This window comes from Theropithecus gelada, chromosome 6 (genome assembly GCF_003255815.1).
Source record: "Theropithecus gelada isolate Dixy chromosome 6, Tgel_1.0, whole genome shotgun sequence".
Taxonomy (NCBI): Eukaryota; Metazoa; Chordata; class Mammalia; order Primates; family Cercopithecidae; genus Theropithecus; species Theropithecus gelada.
In genome coordinates this window covers 66,786,786-66,806,413 of record NC_037673.1, presented here as the reverse complement: position 1 = coordinate 66,806,413, position 19,628 = coordinate 66,786,786, and the positions used below count along the sequence as shown (strand labels likewise).

The window sequence follows — 19,628 nt, the reverse complement described above, 5'->3', positions numbered from 1 at the left end:
TTTGGTTAAACCAAAAAAGACCTCTCTGGTGGATGTAGCAGTACATCATTTCATATGTATTAATTTCATAACTTGTTTTTTTTTTTCTGAGACGGAGTCTCACTTTAGGGTGGAGTGCAGTGGCACCATCTCAGCTCACTGCAACCTCTGCCTCCCGGGTTCAAGCGATTCTCCTGCCTCAGCCTCCCAAGTAGCTGAGACTACAGGCATGAACCACCATGCCTGGCAATTTTTTTTGTGTGTTTTTAGTAGTGACAGGGTTTCACCATGTTGGCCAGGCTGGTCTTGAACTCCGGACCTCAGGTGATCTGCCCACTTTGGCCTCCCAAAGTGTTGGGATTACAGGCCTGAGCCACGGTGCCCAGCCTAATTTCATAACTATTGATAAATTTTCATCTTACACTGAATTTACATTTAGACTTAACTTTCTTCTTACACTAAATTAATGAATTAACATAAATCATATTCTATATTTAATTATAAAAACATAAATAAAATTATCACATCAATTTAATTATTATAAGTAATTTATACATACTGCATAATGACTTTGAAAACAGTATAACTCAAAATAATAGAAAACAAAATTAACTGAATGAAGTACTACTGAATTTCAGGTATTTCTGTGACAGAACACAAATGTAAAATTTAATAAAATATTACCTTTTCTTAGCAAAAAGTTTCTTAAGTCAGATTATCCTTTCATGTTTTAAATGAAGCTTCTTCTAAATAAGTCATTTTATTCACAGTTGCAAATTTCTTTTTAACACATACAATGTATAGTACATGCTGGAATCAAACACCTGAAGGAGCTGGAATCTTATGAATACAGCCAGGGCAACAGTGTAGAGAATCATGAACAAAAACATCACAGTCCACACAGAAAACATTTTGGCACACAGCACAAACATAAACCTGCAGTGAAAAGGAGAAAAGTGATAAACTAGTTTCCAAAAGTTAATTACAGCACAGCTAGATGACATTCAAGGTGTGCTTTGCTCTTTTGTATCTCTACCAGTTTTTTCCCACTACCTACTTTATTACTTCCATGTACTCTATATTCTCAAATCTACGGCAATTAATTTTTTACCCCAAACTATCCCTTAGAAATGAGGGAATGACTTTGTTTTTGAGCCTTTAAAGTCTATTCTATTATAGTTCACTCTCAATTATTTCATTCTAAGGTTTGGGAAAGACATGAGCTTCAAACCAGCGCTACTTTTGAATACTTAGCAAGACCACTTGATTCAATTAAAAAGAGAAGCATAAAAATTTAACATAGATTTAATTATTCTTAGGGAATGACCTCACAATTGCAAATGTTATATTTCCTTTTCAAGTAAATCTTTCAAAAAAATATGTCAAATGACACAGATAAGACAAATAAAAAGGAAAAAACTACATTTGTTCTTTCAGCATTACATATATGAGTACTTGTGCCTTGGGATAAAATTTCCAGGGCAGATTCATACACAGATTCAAAAATCACTAAATCTCAGAAGTATGTGGCTTTGGATAAAAAAATAAAAACCAAATGAATGAATAAATAAATCTCAAACAACACAGACAATGACCTATTCTTAAAAACTCAAATGAGGCCAGGTGTGGTGGCTCACACCTGTAATCCCAGCACTTTGGGAGGCCAAGGCGGGCAGACTGCTTGAGCCCACAAGTGCAAGACCAGCTGGTCAACATGATGAAACCCAGTCTCTACTAAAAATACAAAAATTGGCTGGGCATGGTGGCACATGCCTATAATCCCAGCTACTTGGGAGGCTGAGGCACAAGAATCACTTGAACTTGGGAGGCAGAGGTTGCAGTAAGCCAAGATTGCATCACTGCACTACAACCTGGGTGACAGAGCAAGAGTTCGTCTCAGAAAATAAAACCAAAAACCTGTCAAATGACTCAAAAAGTAGTTCCAGTAAAGAGGAAGCTACTGATGTCAAAGAGGTATATACAATTTAATAAAATTATAAATTGTGACAGTGGAATAGCAATACTTATAATTATTATTTTATATAATTTATATAGTTTTAAATAGGAACATGTAACTAAATTAAAAATTAAAGCTAGACAGTGATCCATATTATGTACATCTATACAAGTTTATATATTAAAGTTGGCCCTCTTCAAAATTGAAAAAATATTTTCTCATTGGCATAATGGAAAAATCACCTATTATCTGTGGCCACCTTAAACAACTTCAATGTGTTATCACACAGCTTAAAGTATAATATGAAGAAAATATTTTAAATACTTTCAGATTAAATGCAGTTTAGCTTGAAAGATAAAGACAAATTACATGTTTTACAAGGGTGTACCAAAGTAGACAAAACAATCAAAGAATTTTAAAAAATAAGAAAAATATTTAAAAACTTTTAATACAAAAATTTTTTTTTTTTTTCTTGAGACGGAGTCTCCCTCTATCATCCGGGCTGGAGTGCAGTGGCCGGATCTCAGCTCACTGCAAGCTCCGCCTCCCGGGTTCACACCATTCTCCTGCCTCAGCCTCCTGAGTAGCTGGGACTACAGGCGCCCGCCACCTCGCCCGGCTAGTGTTTTGTATTTTTTAGTAGAGACGGGGTTTCACCGTGTTAGCCAGTATGGTCTCGATCTCCTGACCTCGTGATCCGCCCGTCTCGGCCTCCCAAAGTGCTGGGATTACAGGCTTGAGCCACCGCACCCAGCCCAAAAATTTTTTAAAAAGATGAATTATAGCCCGGCATGGTGGCTCATGCTTGTAATCCCAGCATTTTGGGAGGCCAAGGTGGACGGATCACGAGGTCAGGAGATCGAGACCATACTGGCTAACACGGTGAAACCCCGTCTCTACTAAAAAATACAAAACACTAGCCGGGCGAGGTGGCGGGCACCTGTAGTCCCAGCAACTCGGGAGGCTGAGGCAGGAGAACGGCGTGAACCCGGGAGGTGGAGCTTGCAGTGAGTCGACATCGTGCCACTGCACTCCAGCCTGGGTGACAGAGCCAGACTCAGTCTCAAAAAAAAAGAGATGAATTACAAAGTATCTTTATAGCAAAAATCATAATGCAGAATAACAAAACTACTATTTAAACTATTTTGTTCCCATTTTACCTCCACCTATTTTAATTATCTTTACAAGAAATAAACTGATATGAGCCTGGTCTTTAACAACTTGTTGAAAACTTATAGTGCCATTTATTTCAGTATTTCTTGTACATTACTTAATATTTAGAAAGCCAATGAACTTACATGTTGGTCTTTCAATTCCCCCTGACATCCATAACAAAATCTGAAAAAAAAAGTTTAACAATCAGTTTTTTCTTAAAATTCACTCATTAAAATAGTTCAGCAAAATCTCAATAACTTGAATCCTTTAATTAATATGTACTTGTCTTCACATGACTTTCAGGAAAAAGAGTTAAGAATACCAAAAGGCCAGGCACGGTGGCTCATGCCTGTAATCCCAGCACTTTGGGAGGCCAAGGTGGGTGGATCACCTGAGGTCAGGAGTTCGAGACCAGCCTGGCCAACATGGCGAAAACCCGTCTCCACTAAAAATACAAAAATTAGCCGGGCGTGATGGTGGGCGCCTGTAATCCCAGCTACTTGGGAGGTTGAGGCAGGAGAATCGCTTAAACCCAGGAGGCGGAGGTTGCAGTGAGGCGAGATGGTGTCATTGCACTCCACACTGAGTGACAGGAGCGAAACTCCATCTCAAAAACAAAAAAAAAGGATACCATAAATTAAAAAAAATTCCACAGTATATACAAGGTCATCTGACAGCCCAAAATGTAGTTTTTATTTTCATTAAGGTTAAATGTGAGCATGCTTTATTTTTCTTTTTTTTCAAGTCAAGAGTCTTGCTTTGTCTCAAAGGCTGGAGTGCAGACGTGCTATCATGGCTCACTGCAGCTTCAACCTCCTGGTGATCCTTCTGCCTCAGCCTCCTGAGTAGCTGGGACTACAGGCATGCATCTCCACGCCTGGCTAAGTTTTTATTTAGACAGGGTCTCGCTATATTGCCCAGGCTGGTCTCGAATGCCTGGGCTCAAGCAATCCTCCCATCTTGGCTTCCCAAAGTGTTAGGATTACAGTCATGAGCTACCGTGCCCAGTCACAAGCACTTTTAAACTTTTGTTTGATAGTCAGTTATTCTAATAAGTGCTACTTTGTGATTCTTCACAGTTACTGGCTATGAACCTCCAACTACGAAAGAAGAGAATTTAATTCTCTTTCAACCATCTTGAACCCAGTAATGCATAAATATGTAACTAATGTCATTCTCAGTTCTTTCTACATAGTTAAGTCTTCCTTTTGGATAAAACAATAATCAATGTTTAGTTTACTATGCCTATAAAAATATTCTCAGCTAAGCCATAAGTTTTCCCCTATTTAAAACATTTTTTTTTTTCCTGGAAATACTGTGTTGCTATTCCCAAGGTTAGTTTCCTATGTAATTGACGCTAATTCAGGCCCAGTCTTCTCTGGAATAGTATAATTGTCCTCTCAATATATTTAAATACATCAGGAGTTCTGCAGTTTTCATCCCCTTGGTGATATCTTTCCTGGAGCATTCTGACTGTCTCCAAACTGGACTGTTCCCCATATGTGACACACAGGTATCATTCTGGAATTTCTTCTTACCATCATGCTAGGCCGTTCTTCCGCCTGTTTTGAATTAGATACATATTACTAGACCCCATGTCATTCTCTTTCTCTGTTCCTTTGAATCATCTACCTCTTCCAGACCTTCCCCAGAAAAATATCTTTTTGAGACTTTACAAGTCTGAAAATGTTGTTATTCTACCTTCACTTAACTGATAGCTTGGCTGGGTATCTAAGGGTAACAATTTTCACTACAAACTTTGAAGGTGACTGCTCCCTCTCTGCATCCAGTGTTGCTAATGAGAAGCCAAACAAGTTTAATTCCAGATCCTTTGTATGTGACCTAGTTTTTCCTCTCTGGAATGTTTAGGGTTAAGGATTTATTGTGTATTCTGAAAGTTCACAATTATGGGGTCTGTCTTCCTTCAATACGTTAGGCACTTGGCAGTCCCTTTCTTTTATCTTTGTTGTAGAGATGAGGTTTTGCTATGTGACCCAGGCTGGCCTGGAACTCCTGGCCTCAAGTGATCCCCATCTCGGTCTCCCAAAGTACAAGGATTAGAGCTATCAGCCACCCTTCCCAGCCAACAGACCCTTTCAATCTAGAAAGTTCTGTCCTTCAACAGAAAATTTCTTTGAACTATGTCTTTGATGATTTTCTATCCTACCTTTTTTTTTCCTCATATTATTCTCATACTGGACCTTCTGGATGAATCCCCAGTATTCTTATCTTTACTCTCCTATTTCAACCTCTTTATTTTACTCCTTTTATTGTACTTTCTGGAATATTTCTTCAACTCCATTTTCTATAGTACTGGGTTTTTCCTTTCTACTACATTTAACCTCAACCATAAGCAAATAAATACCAAGCTAAAACAATGAGACTTTTTTTTTTTTGTCTGTCAGTTTTAGCCAATATAAAAAAGTTTCATAATACCTAATGTTGGCTAAATGTGGGAAAACAATAAATGAAACTTCTTTGAAGAACAACGATACAATATCCATCAAAATTCACAAAACATGTAAAACTCCTGACTCAGTAATTTTACCTCTAGGAATTTACCATGCATTTATACTTGTACAAATGTTCAAAAATATAGATATAAGCATTATTTGTTAATAGCAAAAAGAAAAAAAAATCTTATATCCAACAGGAAGCAATTGGTTATATAAACCATAATTATCCCTGAAATATGCAACAATTTCAAAAACAACACTGATCTAGATACGGTGACGTTAAATGACTTCCAAATGATTTAAGTGTGAAAAGCAAGATGGATACATAAGCCCAGCGCAGTGGCTCAAGCCTGTAATCCTGGCACTTTGGGAGGCCGAGACAGGCGTATCACGAGATCAGGAGATCGAGACCATCCTGGCTAACACGGTGAAACCCCCTCTCTACTAAAAAATACAAACAAAAAAAACCTAGCTGGGCGAAGTGACGGGCGCCTGTAGTCCCAGCTACTCGGGAGGCTGAGGCAGGAGAATGGCATGAACCTGGGAGGTGGAGCTTGCAGGGAGCTGAGATCCGGCCACTGCACTCCAACCTGGGTGATAGAGCAAGGCTCCGTCTCAAAAAAAAAAAAAAAAAAAAGTTGTATAATTTTCTGTTTCCTGGATTGACCATAATTTATGCAACCAAGTGTCTCTTGGCGGGTACTTAGGATGTCTAAACTGTCTCTTTTTCTGANAAAAAAAAAAAAAAAAAAAAAAAAAAAAAAAGATGGGTACATAATTGTCTTCTGCTAGCCAGTAAGCATTTAATGTGATTCCTAAATCTTGGATGTTCTTTTTTTTTTTGAATGGAGTTTCGCTCTTGTCGCCCAGCTGGAGTGCAATGGTGTGATCTTGGCTCACTGCAACCTCCGCCTCCGAGGTTCAAGCGATTCTCCTGCCTCAGCCTCCCGAGTAGCTGAGGGTTACAGGCACCTCCAACCACACTCGGCTAATATTTGTATTTTTAGTAGAGACGGTGTTTCACCATGTTGACCAGGCTGGTCTCGAACTGCTGACCTCAGGTGATCCACCTGCCTCAGTCTCCCAAAGTGCTGGGATTACAGACATGAGCCACCATGCCCAACTGATCCTGGATGTTCTTAAAAGTAGTAAATCTTTATTTTCTGAAAACTATTCTATAAAAGATTGACTACCTCTATTTCAGACTTTATTTGTCGTATTTCACACAAATACCACTCATAAAAATACTTAAAGATTTTAGGTAAATTATGTTATGCCAGATTTTTATTTTATTTTATTTTATATTTGAGACAGAGTTTCGCTCTTGTTGCCCAGGCTGGAGTGCAATGGCGTGACCTCAGCTCATCGTAACCGCTGCCTTTCGAGTTCAAGCGATTCTCCTGCCTCAGCCTCCTGAGTAGCTGGGATTACAGGCATGCGCCACCACTAGGCTAAATTTTGTATTTTTAGTAGAGATGGGGTCGAACAGGCTGGTGTTGAACTCCTGACCTCAGGTGATCTGCCTGCCTTGGCCTCCAAAAGTGCTGGGATTACAGGCATGAGCCACCGTGCCCAGCTTTATTTTCCTTTTTTAAGAGATGGTGTCTCACTATGTTGCCCAGGCTAGTCTTCAACTCCTGGCCTCAAGTGATCCTTCCACCTTAGCCTGCCAAAGTGCTGAATGAGCCTCTTATTTTCAGTAGTAGGCTAGGACTGGATTGTACTGGCTCAAGAGGATATATTGTTAAATATGTATTTAAGGATTTTGAGAGCTGGTTGTTAATTGGTAGCTAAAAATTGGCCATAGTGGGAGTATTCAAACCATGGAAATCTGTGAATACTACCAGTCAGGGTTTTTTTCCTTTTCCTTCTGGAAAACTGATTTAGTAGTACAATCATTACCCTTATTTATACATACGTGGGTTTGGTGAAATTATTTGGTTTCTGGAGATTCAGATCTATTTAACAATGAGTCATTTCAATCATAACCATGACATTCTTCATCTCATCTTCCATATTAGAAGTACTCTTGTCCAAGCCAATTGGATTATTTTTTAAGGTAGTAACAATCTATTCAAACATTAGCTTACCACTTATAACAGATATAAATTAATCCAAACTGATATACCTTTCTCCATTATATTCTTCTAGGGGAATTTCTTGAAAAGCATCCAAAGGAAACAAATGATGGTAAGACCGTGCCAAGTGGGGAGCAGACACCAAAGTAAGACCTAACACATGAAGCAGAGAGACATGTTGAGTAGCCCAAACCTCATGAAGACAACGGCTGAAAAGACAAAAGATGTAACTTTGGCAGAATATTTTCAGTTTCTTTTAGGATGGCAGTTATTCATTTTACCTGTGGCTATAACAGAAGATTGTAGGATGGAATCTTAGTTCTGTCACTAAGTGTGTAACCAACCTGTCTTGGTCTATTTGCTTACTTATAAATGAAATAAAATTAGACAATTCTATTAGTTCAATTATTCATTCTTGTATATATTTACTTTATAAAGGTAAGAGATGGAAAAATGTCTACTAGATCTACTGCACTGCCTTTAAAGAATATACTTTTTTCAGAAAGAGGATCAGAAAACTAGAATGCTACATTTATATCTGGAAGTGGAGTACTAGGCACTCAATTTAAAAAGTAATCTATTTTTCTTTGCACAGATTAATTCCAGAAACATAGGAATAACTTAATATTTACATTAATTTTAGCAGCAATACAGATAAGTCATTCAACATTTACTGAATAATGAATAGTTGGTTTCTTACCACAGATTTTACATTCAACAGGTAGCTCACAGTACTTTGCCCGACACTGTGGACAGAAATAGCCTCCTAATGTAAGTCCTGGCTCAGTATTGCCATCCAAATGCCTGTAGAGGGGGAAAAAAAGGTAATATATAAGACTCTGAAAAGTTAGAGCAGGAAAGCACATTATCTTGACCTTAAAATCTTGACACTATTTAAAAATCTATTTAAAAGTCTGTATTTTTAGGCCGGGCGCGGTGGCTCAAGCCTGTAATCCCAGCACTTTGGGAGGCCGAGATGGGCGGATCACGAGGTCAGGAGATCAAGACCATCCTGGCTAACACGGTGAAACCCCGTCTCTACTAAGAAATACAAAAACTAGCCGGGCGAGGTGGCGGGCACCTGTAGTCCCAGCTACTCGGGAGGCTGAGGCAGGAGAATGGCGTAAACCCGGGAGGCGGAGCTTGCAGTGAGCTGAGATCCGGCCACTGCACTCCAGCCTGGGCGACAGAGCGAGACCCCGTCTCAAAAAAAAAAAAAAAAAAAAAAAAAAAAGTCTGTATTTTTGGTCGGGTGCAGTGGCTCACACCTGTAATCCCAGCACTTTGGGGGGCCAAGGCAGGTGGATCACCTGAGGTCAGGAGTTCAAGACCAGCCTGGCCAACATGGTGAAGCCCTGTCTCTACTAAAAAATACAAAAATTAGCTGGGCATCTGTAATCCCAGCTACTTGGGAGGCTGAAGCAGAATTGCTTGAACCCAGGAGGCAGAGGTTGCAGTGAGCTGAGATAGAACCACTGCACTCTAGCCTGGGTGACAAGAGTGAAACTCTATCTCAAAAAAAAAAAAAAAACAAAAGAAGTCTGTATTTTAAAAAAATTTATAACTTTTTGTAGAGATGGGGGTCTCACTATGTTGCTGGTCTTGAATTCCTAGCCTCAAATGATCCACCTGCCTCAGCTTCCCAAAGTGCTGGGATTATAGGTGTGAGACACCTGCCTGGGCTGAAAGTCTATTTTTAAATCTGTATGTCTTATAGCTCAATTATGCTACATTCATTTTTTTCCCTCTCTTCAGTTTTTTTTTTTTTTTTTTTTTTTTTTTTGAGACAGAGTCTCACTCTATTGCCCAAGCTGAAGTACAGTGGCGCAATCTCAACTCACCGCCTCCACCGCGCAGGGTCAAGCAATTCTCGTGCTTGGCTTCCTGAGCAGCTGGGATTACAGGCACGTGCTACCACGCCCAGCTAATTTTTGTATTTTTATTAGAGATGGGGTTTCATCATGTTGGCCAGGCTGGTGTCAAACTCCTGGTCTCAAGTGATCTGCCTGCCTCGGCCTCCCAAAGTGCTGGAATTACAGATGTGAGCCACTACACCCAGCCCTTCATTTTTATTTTAAAGTTTCTATTACTATCTTTGAATTCACTAATTTTTTTCTTCTGTAGTGTCTAATCTGCTGTTAATCCCAGCCAATATATTTTTGATCTAAAACACTGTATTCTTCATCACTAGAAGTTTATTTGGGTCTTTTTTATACCTTCCATATCTCTTCTTACCATTCTCATGTTCTATAATATCCGGAACATACAGAGTACATTCATAATATAATTGTTGTCCTAACATCTTTACCTACTAATTTTTTTTTTTTTTTTTTAAGCCTGTCACCCAGGCGGGAGTGCAATGGCACGATCTCAGCTCACTGGCATCTCTAGCTCCTGGGTTCAAGTGTATCTTATACCTCAGCCTCCTGAGTAGCTGGGATTACAGGCGTGCGCCACCAGGCCTGGCTAATTTTTGTGTTTTTAGTAGAGATGGGTTTCACCATGTTGGCTATACTGATCTCGAACTCCTGGGCTCAAGTGATCCGCCCACCTGAGCCTCCCAAAGTGCTAGGATTACAGGCATGAGCTACTGCACCCAACCCTTTGTCTATTAATTCTACCAACTGGGTTATTTCTGGGTATGTTTCCATTCTGTGATTTTTCTCCATTTTATGGGTCATATTTTCCTTTGCATCCTTGGTAATTTCTGCCAGGGATTGTGAATTTTGCTTTGCCAGACATTGTGAATTTTGCTTTGTTTTGGGTGCTGGATTTTTTTTTTCTTTTTTTTTTTTTTGTATTCCCTTAAATATTTAAGGGTTTGTTTTAAAATATACTTCATTAACTTGGAAATAGTTTAATCTCTTCAAAACTTGCTTTTAAGCTTTGTTAGGCTGGTCCAGAACAGCTGTTAGTCTAGATTTTTCTCTCTTTTTTTTTTTGCCTCTGGTTCCAGTTCTTGTGATAGAATTAATTTGATCCCATTACTGTGGACTCTATTCAATGCCTGTCATGTTAAGAGGTATTTCCATACAGACTGGTGAGAACATGAATGTTCTCTGTGTGAGCTCTGGGAATTGCTCTGTCTGCTGCTTTCCAGTAGTCTCCTCACACGAAAGTGCTGATCAACACTCAGCTGCTGACTCATGAGCAAGTCTCTGCAGCTCCCCAGAGAGTTCTCTCTGTGCAGCTCTTTTCTCTCCAGTACTCTGACCTGCAAAATTATCACCGTCTCAGCCTCCTTGAAAGATGAACTTTGTTTCTTCAACTCAACATCTCCAGCCTCCATCTGCAGCCTAGGAATTCCATCCAGGCAGTAAGCTGGAGTGCTATTAGGGCCCATCTCATTTGTTTCCTTTTTGTCAGGGATCATTATTGCAAGGCTTGCTGTCCAATGTCTGAAAACCACTGTTTTATATATTTTGTCTACTTTTTTTGACAGGAGGGTAAATCTAGTCCCTGTTACACCTTTTTGGCTGGAGGAAGAAATCTTGTTTGTGATTTTTAAGAATTACTCTCTTAAATTTAATTTTGTTTTATAATTATGTAAAATACAAAGCTCTGAAGTTAAAACACGGTACAGTAATATTCTATGTAACATTTTGGTCAGTGATGGACCACACATATGACAGTGGTCCCATAAGATAATACCACATTTTAGTTGCACCTTTTCTGTGTTTAGTTACACAAACACTAAGTGTTACATTACAACTGCCTACATTATTCAGTACACAATATGCTGTACAGGTGTGCAGCCCAGGAGAAATAGGTTATACCATATAACTGTGATGTTAGTAGGCTACACTATCTAGGTTTGTGTAAGTAGACTCTGTGATGTTTGCACAATGATGGTATCACCTAATGACGCATTTCTCAGAACAGATCCCTATCATTAAGTGATGCATTCACAAAAGTCTAGGGTCTATCCCTTTGCTTTTCCCTACACACTCACTGAGGTAAACATAAAAAAAAAAAAACTTCCCCCTCCACCCCTTTTAAGTTTTTATTATTTCCATACTACTGTTTTTATTATTAACATAAACAGGCAAATATATCCACTTACATCTCTACTTTCTTCTTAGGTGATCAGTAGCATACAAAAAATTCTCTCAAACTTACTATTTTATTTAGTAATATATCCTGAAGATCACTCCATACAAGTATACAGACATACTCTTCATTGCCTATCTTTTGAATTTATAACTTAAAAGAAGGAATTAAAAATGTAAAAACATTATCACTGATATTTTCAAGGTCTTTACTTACGCCATGCTGAAAGACGGTTTTGCATCCTGGTCAGATAAAGAAGCAATGGTGTGCTGAGGAAATCCTTCATAGAAGAAAATGTATTACTTTCTTTTTCCAAGCAAACAGCAGAATTCTAGGACTAAGAACCTAAAGATGTTCTTATCAAAAAGCCAATGAAGTTGTACAAAATATCACTTTACCACCTTTCAGATAAGCTTATTATAGCATGATGAAACTAATTCCAAGCTACAAGAAAAAGTAGAGGAAACAGGGGTAAGACCTGTCTATATATATGACCTCAGATTCTGAAGTTCATATATATATTTTTCTTTTTCTTTTCTCTCTTTTTTTTTTTTTTTGAGATGGAGTCTTGCTCTGTCACCCAGGCTGGGGTGCAGTGGCGTTATCTTGGCTCACTGCATCCTCCACCACCCGGGTTCAAGCGATTCTCCCACCTCAGCCTCCCAAGTAGCTGGGATTACAGGCATCCGCCACCATGCCCAGCTATATATTTTCTAACTTAATAATGATCAACACTACTTTTTAAAGAGGTTGTAATTTTTACATCATTTCTGATACAACTGAAGATATAGTACACCTTCATTTTATCTAAGTTTATACTTTTATGTTTAAAATTTTGAAATGCTCAAATCTTTCATGTAATTTGTTTTCCATATATAATTTTAAATTCTGAAAACATGTTCAGGAAAAGCAGAAACCATTTTTAAAAAGAGATATTACATAAAAAATTTAAATGTATCTACGTATCAAAACAAATAAATAAAAGTAAAGGCAAATAACCAACAAGAAAAATATTTGCATCAGGTGACTAAGAAAAGGTTAATGCCGGGCGCAGTGGCTCAAGCCTGTAATCCCAGCACTTTGGGAGGCCGAGACGGGCGGATCACGAGGTCAGGAGATCAAGACCATCCTGGCTAACACGGTGAAACCCCGTCTCTACTAAAAAATACAAAAAACTAGCCGGGCGAGGTGGCGGGCGCCTGTAGTCCCAGCTAATGTAGTCCCAGCTACTCAGGAGGCTGAGGCAGGAGAATGGCGTAAACCCGGGAGGCGGAGCTTGCAGTGAGCTGAGATCTGGCCACTGCACTCCAGCCTGGGCGACAGAGCGAGACTCCGTCTCAAAAAAAAAAAAAAAAAAAGAAAACGTTAATATTCCTAAAGGACTCTAACAAATTATAAATTTAAATAACCTTAAAATGGAATAAGAATATACATCAGTAAATCAAAAAGATTAGCTAAATAAGATCTAAAATGTATTGAATGTTTACATCAAGCATTATTCTAAATGCACCATCTGTATTAACTCGATCCTTGCAACACACAATAAGGTAGTTAACTAACATCATTAAACACATGAGAAGACCGTGGAAAAGAGAGGTCGACTAGTAATACAAAAGGCCAAAAGTAGAAAAGCATCCTACTTCATTAACATTTAAAAATATATATATTAAATAAGGAGATTCTTTTTCTATTTAAAAGTTATACCTTTTTTCAATATAAATGTAATAAATCTTCATTGTAACATTTTTGTAAAATAGAAGAAAATAACATTTTAAAAAAGTGATCCAAGCCCGGGTGCAGTGGCTCACGCCTGTAATCCCAGCACTTTGGGAGGCTGAGGCGGGCGGATCACGAGGTCAGGAGTTCAAGACAAGCCTGGCCAACATGCTGAAACCCCGTCTCTACTAAAAATCCAAAAATTAGCTGGGTGTGGTGGTGCCCGCCTATAATCCCAGCTACTTGGGAGGCTGAGGCAGGATAATTACTTGAACCCAGGAAGCAGAGGTTGCAGTGAGTTGAGATCGCACCATTGCACTTCAGCCTAGGCAATAGAGTGAGACTCTATCTCAAAAAAAAAAAAAAAAGAAAGAAAGAAAAAGTGATCAAAAACCAATAATTTCCCCTCCTTTGAGCAATTTGGTGTACTTCCCTGCAAGCTTTGTCTTTGCACAGTTTGTATTACACAGCTTTGATCATACAGTACAGAGAATTTTGTAGCTTATTTTATTTTTATTTTTTTTTAAGACAGTCTCGCTCTGCCACCCAGACTGGAGTGCAGTGGCGCAATCTCAGCTCATGGCAACCTCTGCCTCCTGAGTTCAAGCGATTCTCCTGCCTCAACCTCCTGAGTAGCTGGGATTACAGGCGTCTGCCACCATGCCCAGCCATTTTTTGTAATTTTTAGTAGAGAGAGGGTTTCGCCATATTGGCTAGGGTGGTCTCAAACTCCTGACCTCAGGTGATCTGCCAGCCTCGGCCTCCCAAAGTGCTGGGATTACAGGCATGAGCCACCACGCCTGGCCTTTGTAGCTTATTTAAAACATTTCTTAATATAAGTATTTTTCTTTTTTGTTCTTTTCTTTTTTTTTTTTTGAGACGGAGTCTTGCTCTGTCACCCAGGCTAGAGTGCAGTGGCGCGATCTTGCCTCATTGCCAGCTCTGCCTCCTGGGTTCACACCATTCTCCTGCCTCAGCCTCCCGAGTAGCTGGGACTACAGGCACCCGCCACCACACCCGGCTAATTTTTTGTATTTTTAGTATAGATGGAGTTTCACTGTGTTAGCCAGGATGGTCTTGATCTTCTGACCTCATGATTCGCCCACCTTGGCCTCCCAAAGTTCTGGGATTACAGGTGTGAGCCACCACGTCCAGCTTAATATAAGTATTTTTCTATAAACACAGTTTATACCTTTCTAGCCTTAAAAATAAAGAAAGCCAACAGTATTTTCTGGGTGACAGGACTACTGGTAGTTTTAATTTTTTTTTTTTTTTTTTTTACTTCTCTGTACTTTCCAAAATTGCTTCAACAAGTATATTTTTTCTTTAAAAATTCTTAAATATTAAAATAGCTTGTGCAAACAAAAATAGAGAGCCTAGATATATATTTTTTAAAAACATAAAAACACTTACCCATACGAATAAGGGAGCATTCAGAACTTGAGCTAGCAGGAGGAGGACTAACATGATGTGTGAGCAACTCTTTGTAATGGCTTTCATCTAAAATAACATGGTATGTGCCTAACAAGATGAAAAGGAAAAAAAAAACAGCTTCATAGACATAACGAAGTATACGTTCTATGTAATTCTGTAAAAGTTTTATCATCTGAAAATGTACATTTTCAAAATAATGATTTCAGCTAAATTATCACTTCTAAAACCTTATTTAAATAATACATCTAAACCAACTTCTCTAGGAATAACTGTAATTACAATTGATTATTATTACTATTATTATTATTTTAACATATAAATAGAGACAGGTCTCACTATGTTAATCAGCCTGATCTCAAACTTCTGGCTTCACGTGATTCTCCTGCCTTGGCCTACCAAAATGTTGGGCTTACAGGCAGAGCCATCATGCCTGGCCTGTAATTAGAATTTAATTAAAGACAAGTTATAAAATCTTTATAAAGAATTATATACAGTAAAATTTCCAGCTTTCCAAGAGTTATACTACTTCCTCTAAATATTGACATAAGTACTGAAAACTCTTTGCATTCTGAGATGATTTCTTACAGAATCAATGATATATTTAAGATGACTGCCCATATTTTAGACTACTTTTAGTAGCTCAGAACAGATTAAAACATCCTAATTAATAAATTATTTCCTACACAGTAATTATGAGCAAATATTAAAGAAATTATATATATACCACCAGTTTCACGAGCAAGTACAGTGCAAACGCGAACCTCTGCAGACAATCCAATAACAGATACTCTAATTTTAGCTGCCTTTAGGGTCTTCATAAAATCCAAGTAGATAGATAGTTTTAGGAAAGAAGAAAAACATTTAAGAATTAATGTATTTGAAATATAAAGAATGCTCTGAAAACTAGTAATAAATTCACTACATCTACCACAAAGATGAATTACACACACAAATATATATATATATATATAAACAAATTTGCTACAGAATTCTCTTTAGAGTTGTAACTTTGGTTTTGATTTTTCAGTCTACCTTGATTAGATCATAAATATTAGATGGATCACAAGTTGTAAGGCTGCTAAAGATGATTAGTACTTCTCGACTTGTATGTCCAGGCATGTGTCTTAAAAGAAAGATAAAATACACTCCAATTAGGTACAACAAATTACACTACCAAAAAATTTACCCAAAAAGAATAGTAAACATAGGAATACACATTTAGACTATAGAATACCTCATTTGTTTCAATAATGCAAGGAAAGGTTGTGAGTATATTTTAAACACCTCAATGTAAATTTTTCTAAAATGAACTACACACTTCAAAAAATTGTTAATTGATTCATTTAATAAATACTGAGTACTCTCAAGTTCTGGGGATAGAGTGATAAACAAGACTGACAATGTTCCCGACATCATGAAGCTTACATTCCAGTGGCTTGTTTCATACAAAGTCTAAAGTATACACTAAGAAATACAACAATATATGGATAAACTTTAAAACGTGGCAATATCATATGGATCAGCTTTAAAGTATATAGATGTGGCTTCAAAATAGTAACACACACTTCTTTCTCGAAGACTATATAGTAGTCCCCTCTTATCTGCAGAGGATACATTCTAAGACCCCCAATGGATAACTGAAATCAAGGATAGTACTGAACCCTATATATACAGTCATCCTTCGGTATCCTTGGGGGATTGATTTCAGGACCTGCTATGGATACCAAAATCTGCAGACGCTCAAGTCCCAGATACAATATGGCATAGTATTTGCATATAACCTATATACATCCTCCCACATGTTTTAAGACATCTCTAGATTATTGATAATACCTAATACAATGTATACTATGTAAATAATTGTTATCCTCTTTTAGGAGATAATGACAAGAAAAAATGTCTATTTGTTCAGTACAGGTACAATTTTTTTCCAAATATTTTCGATGTGTGGTTGATTGAATTCACAGAAGCAGAACCCAGGATTCGGAGGGCTGACTATACCATGTTTTTCCCAATACAGGCATACCTTGGAGATACTGCAGGGGTGGTTCCAGACCACAGGAATAAAGCAAATATCACAATAAATATTTGCAATACAGCAAGTCACATGAACTTTCAGGTTTCCTAATGTATATAAAAGTTCTGTTTACAGCCGGGGGTGGTGGCTCACACCTGTAATCCCAGCACTCTGGGAGGCTGAAGCAGGTGGATCACGAGGTCAGGAGATCGAGACCATCCTGGTAACATGGTGAAACCCCGTCTACACTAAAAATACAAAAAAATTAGCCGGGCGTGGTGGCGGGCGCCTGTAGTCCCAGCTGCTCAGGAGGCTAAGGCAGGAGAATGGTGTGAACCCGGAAGGCGGAGCTTACAGTGAGCCGAGATCGTGCCACTGCACTCCAGCCTGGGTGACAGAATGAGACTCCATCTCAAAAAAAAAAAAAAAAGTTCTGTTTACACTATGCTGTAGTCTAATAAGTGTGCAACAGCATTATATCTTAAAAAAAAAAGTACACACCTTAATGAAAAATACTGCTAAAAATCAACAGAGCTGTCAGTGAATAATATCTTTTTGTTGATGGAGAGTCTTGCCTTGATGTTGATGGCCACTGACTGATCAGAGTGGTGCCTTCTGAAAGGTGAGGTGGCTATGGCAATTTCTTAAAATAAGACAAAGTAGTTTGCTACATGGGTCAACCCTTCCTTTTATGAAAGGAATGCAAATGCTGTTTGATAGCATTTTATTCACAGTATTACCTCTTTCAAAATGGGAGTCATTCCTTTGAAACCCCACTGATGCTTTATCAACTAAGTTTATAGGGTATTTTTTTTTTTTGAGACTGATTCTTGCTCTGTCACCCAGGCTGGAGGGCAGTGGTACAATCTTGGCTCACTGCAACCTTCACCTCCTGGGTTCAAACAATTCTCCTGCCTTAGCCTCCCCAGTAGCTGGGATTACAGGCATGCGCTACCATGTCCAGATACTTTTTGTATTTTTAGTGAAGACAGGGTTTTACCATGTTGGCTAGACTAGTCTTGAACTCCTGACCTCAAGTGATCCACCCGCCTTGGCCTCCCAATGTGCTGGGATTACAGGCATGAGCCACCACACCCAGCCAGTGTGGATATTTTGAACTCCTTCCATGAATGGCATTTAGAATGGTGAATTCTGGCCGGGCGCGGTGGCTCAAGCTTGTAATCCCAGCACTTTGGGAGGCCGAGACGGGCGGATCACGAGGTCGGGAGATCGAGACCATCCTGGCTAACACGGTGAAACCCCGTCTCTACTAAAAAATACAAAAAAAAAAACTAGCTGGGCGAGGTGGCGGGCGCCTGTAGTCCCAGCTACTCCGGAGGCTGAGGCAGGAGAATGGCGTAAACCTGGGAGGCGGAGCTTGCAGTGAGCTGAGATCCGGCCACAGCACTCCAGCCTGGGCGACAGAGCGAGACTCCGTCTCAAAAAAAAAAAAAAAAAAAAAAAAAAGAATGGTGAATTCTTTCCAGAAGGTTTTCAGTGTACTTTGCCCAGATCCATCTATGGCAGTCACAGCCTTATGATATGTATTTCTTAAATAATCAAGATGTGAAAGTTCAAACTATTCCTTTATCCAAGGGTTGCAGAATGAGTGCTATGTTAGTAGACGTGAAAATAACATTAATCTCCTTGTACATCTCAATTAGAGCTCTTGGGTGACTGGGTGCACTGTCAGTGAGCAGTAATATTTTGAAATAAATCTTTTTTCTGAGATAGATCTCAACAATGGGCTTACAATATTCAGTAAGCCATGCTGTAAACAGATGTGCTGTCATCCGGACTTTGTTATTCCATTTGCAGAGCACAGACTGAATAGATTTAGCATAATTCTTAAGGACTCTAGGATTTTCAGAATGGTAACAAACATTAGTGCCAACATCAAGTCACCAGCTGTATTAGCCCCTAACAAGAGAGGAAGCCTATCCCATGAAGCTCTGAAACCAAGCATTCACTTCTGCTAGCTATGAAAATCCTAGATGGCACCTTCTTCCAACAGAGGGCTGTTTCATCTACATTGAAAATAAGAGGCCAGGTGCAGTGGCTCACGCTTGTAATCCCAGTATTTTGGGAGGCAGAGGCAGGAGGACTGCTTGAGTCCAGGAGTTCAACACCAGCCTGGGCAATGTGGCGAAACCCTACCTCTACAAAAACAACAACAACAAAAAATACAAAAATTAGCTGGGTGTGGTGGCACATGTCTGTAGTCCCTCCTACTTGGGGGGCTGGGAGAATAGCTTGAGCCTGGGAGTTTGAGGCTGCAGTGATCCATTACTGCACCACTGCACTCTAGCCTGGGTGACAGAGCGAGACCCTGTCTCAAAAACAAACCAACAAAAGAAAAAGAAAATTTAATATTTAGTGTAGTCAGCTTCATCAATTATTTTAGCTAGATCTTCTGGATAACTTGCTGCAGCTTCTACATCAGCACTTGCTGCTTCCTCTTGCACTTTTTTTTTTTTTTTTGAGACGGAGTCTCGCTCTGTCGCCCAGGCTGGAGTGCAGTGGCCGGATCTCAGCTCACTGCAAGCTCCGCCTCCCGGGTTTACGCCATTCTCCTGCCTCAGCCTCCCGAGTAGCTGAGACTACAGGCGCCCACCACCTCGCCCGGCTAGTTTTTTGTATTTTTTAGTAGAGACGGGGTTTCACCGTGTTAGCCAGGATGGTCTCGATCTCCTGACCTCGTGATCCACCCGTCTCAGCCTCCCAAAGTGCTGGGATTACAGGCTTGAGCCACCACGCCCGGCTTTTTTTTTTTTTTTTTTTTTTTT

General features: G+C 39.2%; 1 protein-coding gene across 7 annotated transcripts in view; it reads right to left on the bottom strand.

The window, feature by feature from the left end:
• Nucleotides 1–454: 454 nt before the first annotated feature.
• The window catches only part of GTF2H2 (general transcription factor IIH subunit 2), a 34,710-nt gene continuing 15,536 nt past the window's right edge, over nt 455–19,628 (bottom strand). For 3 of the 7 annotated variants that reach the window (XM_025387883.1, XM_025387882.1, XM_025387884.1), the window contains 8 exons: nt 15,858–15,948; nt 15,550–15,637; nt 14,805–14,912; nt 11,892–11,955; nt 8,326–8,429; nt 7,676–7,778; nt 3,235–3,274; nt 455–915 (listed from right to left, as the gene is read on the bottom strand). In XM_025387883.1, the coding sequence (XP_025243668.1) occupies nt 796–915; nt 3,235–3,274; nt 7,676–7,778; nt 8,326–8,429; nt 11,892–11,955; nt 14,805–14,912; nt 15,550–15,637; nt 15,858–15,948 (718 nt within the window). In that variant the 3' untranslated portion in view covers nt 455–795. The remainder of the gene's footprint in view (nt 916–3,234; nt 3,275–7,675; nt 7,779–8,325; nt 8,430–11,891; nt 11,956–14,804; nt 14,913–15,549; nt 15,638–15,857; nt 15,949–19,628) is intronic. The other 4 variants (XM_025387885.1, XM_025387887.1, XM_025387886.1 and 1 more) reach the window with 3 other exon arrangements.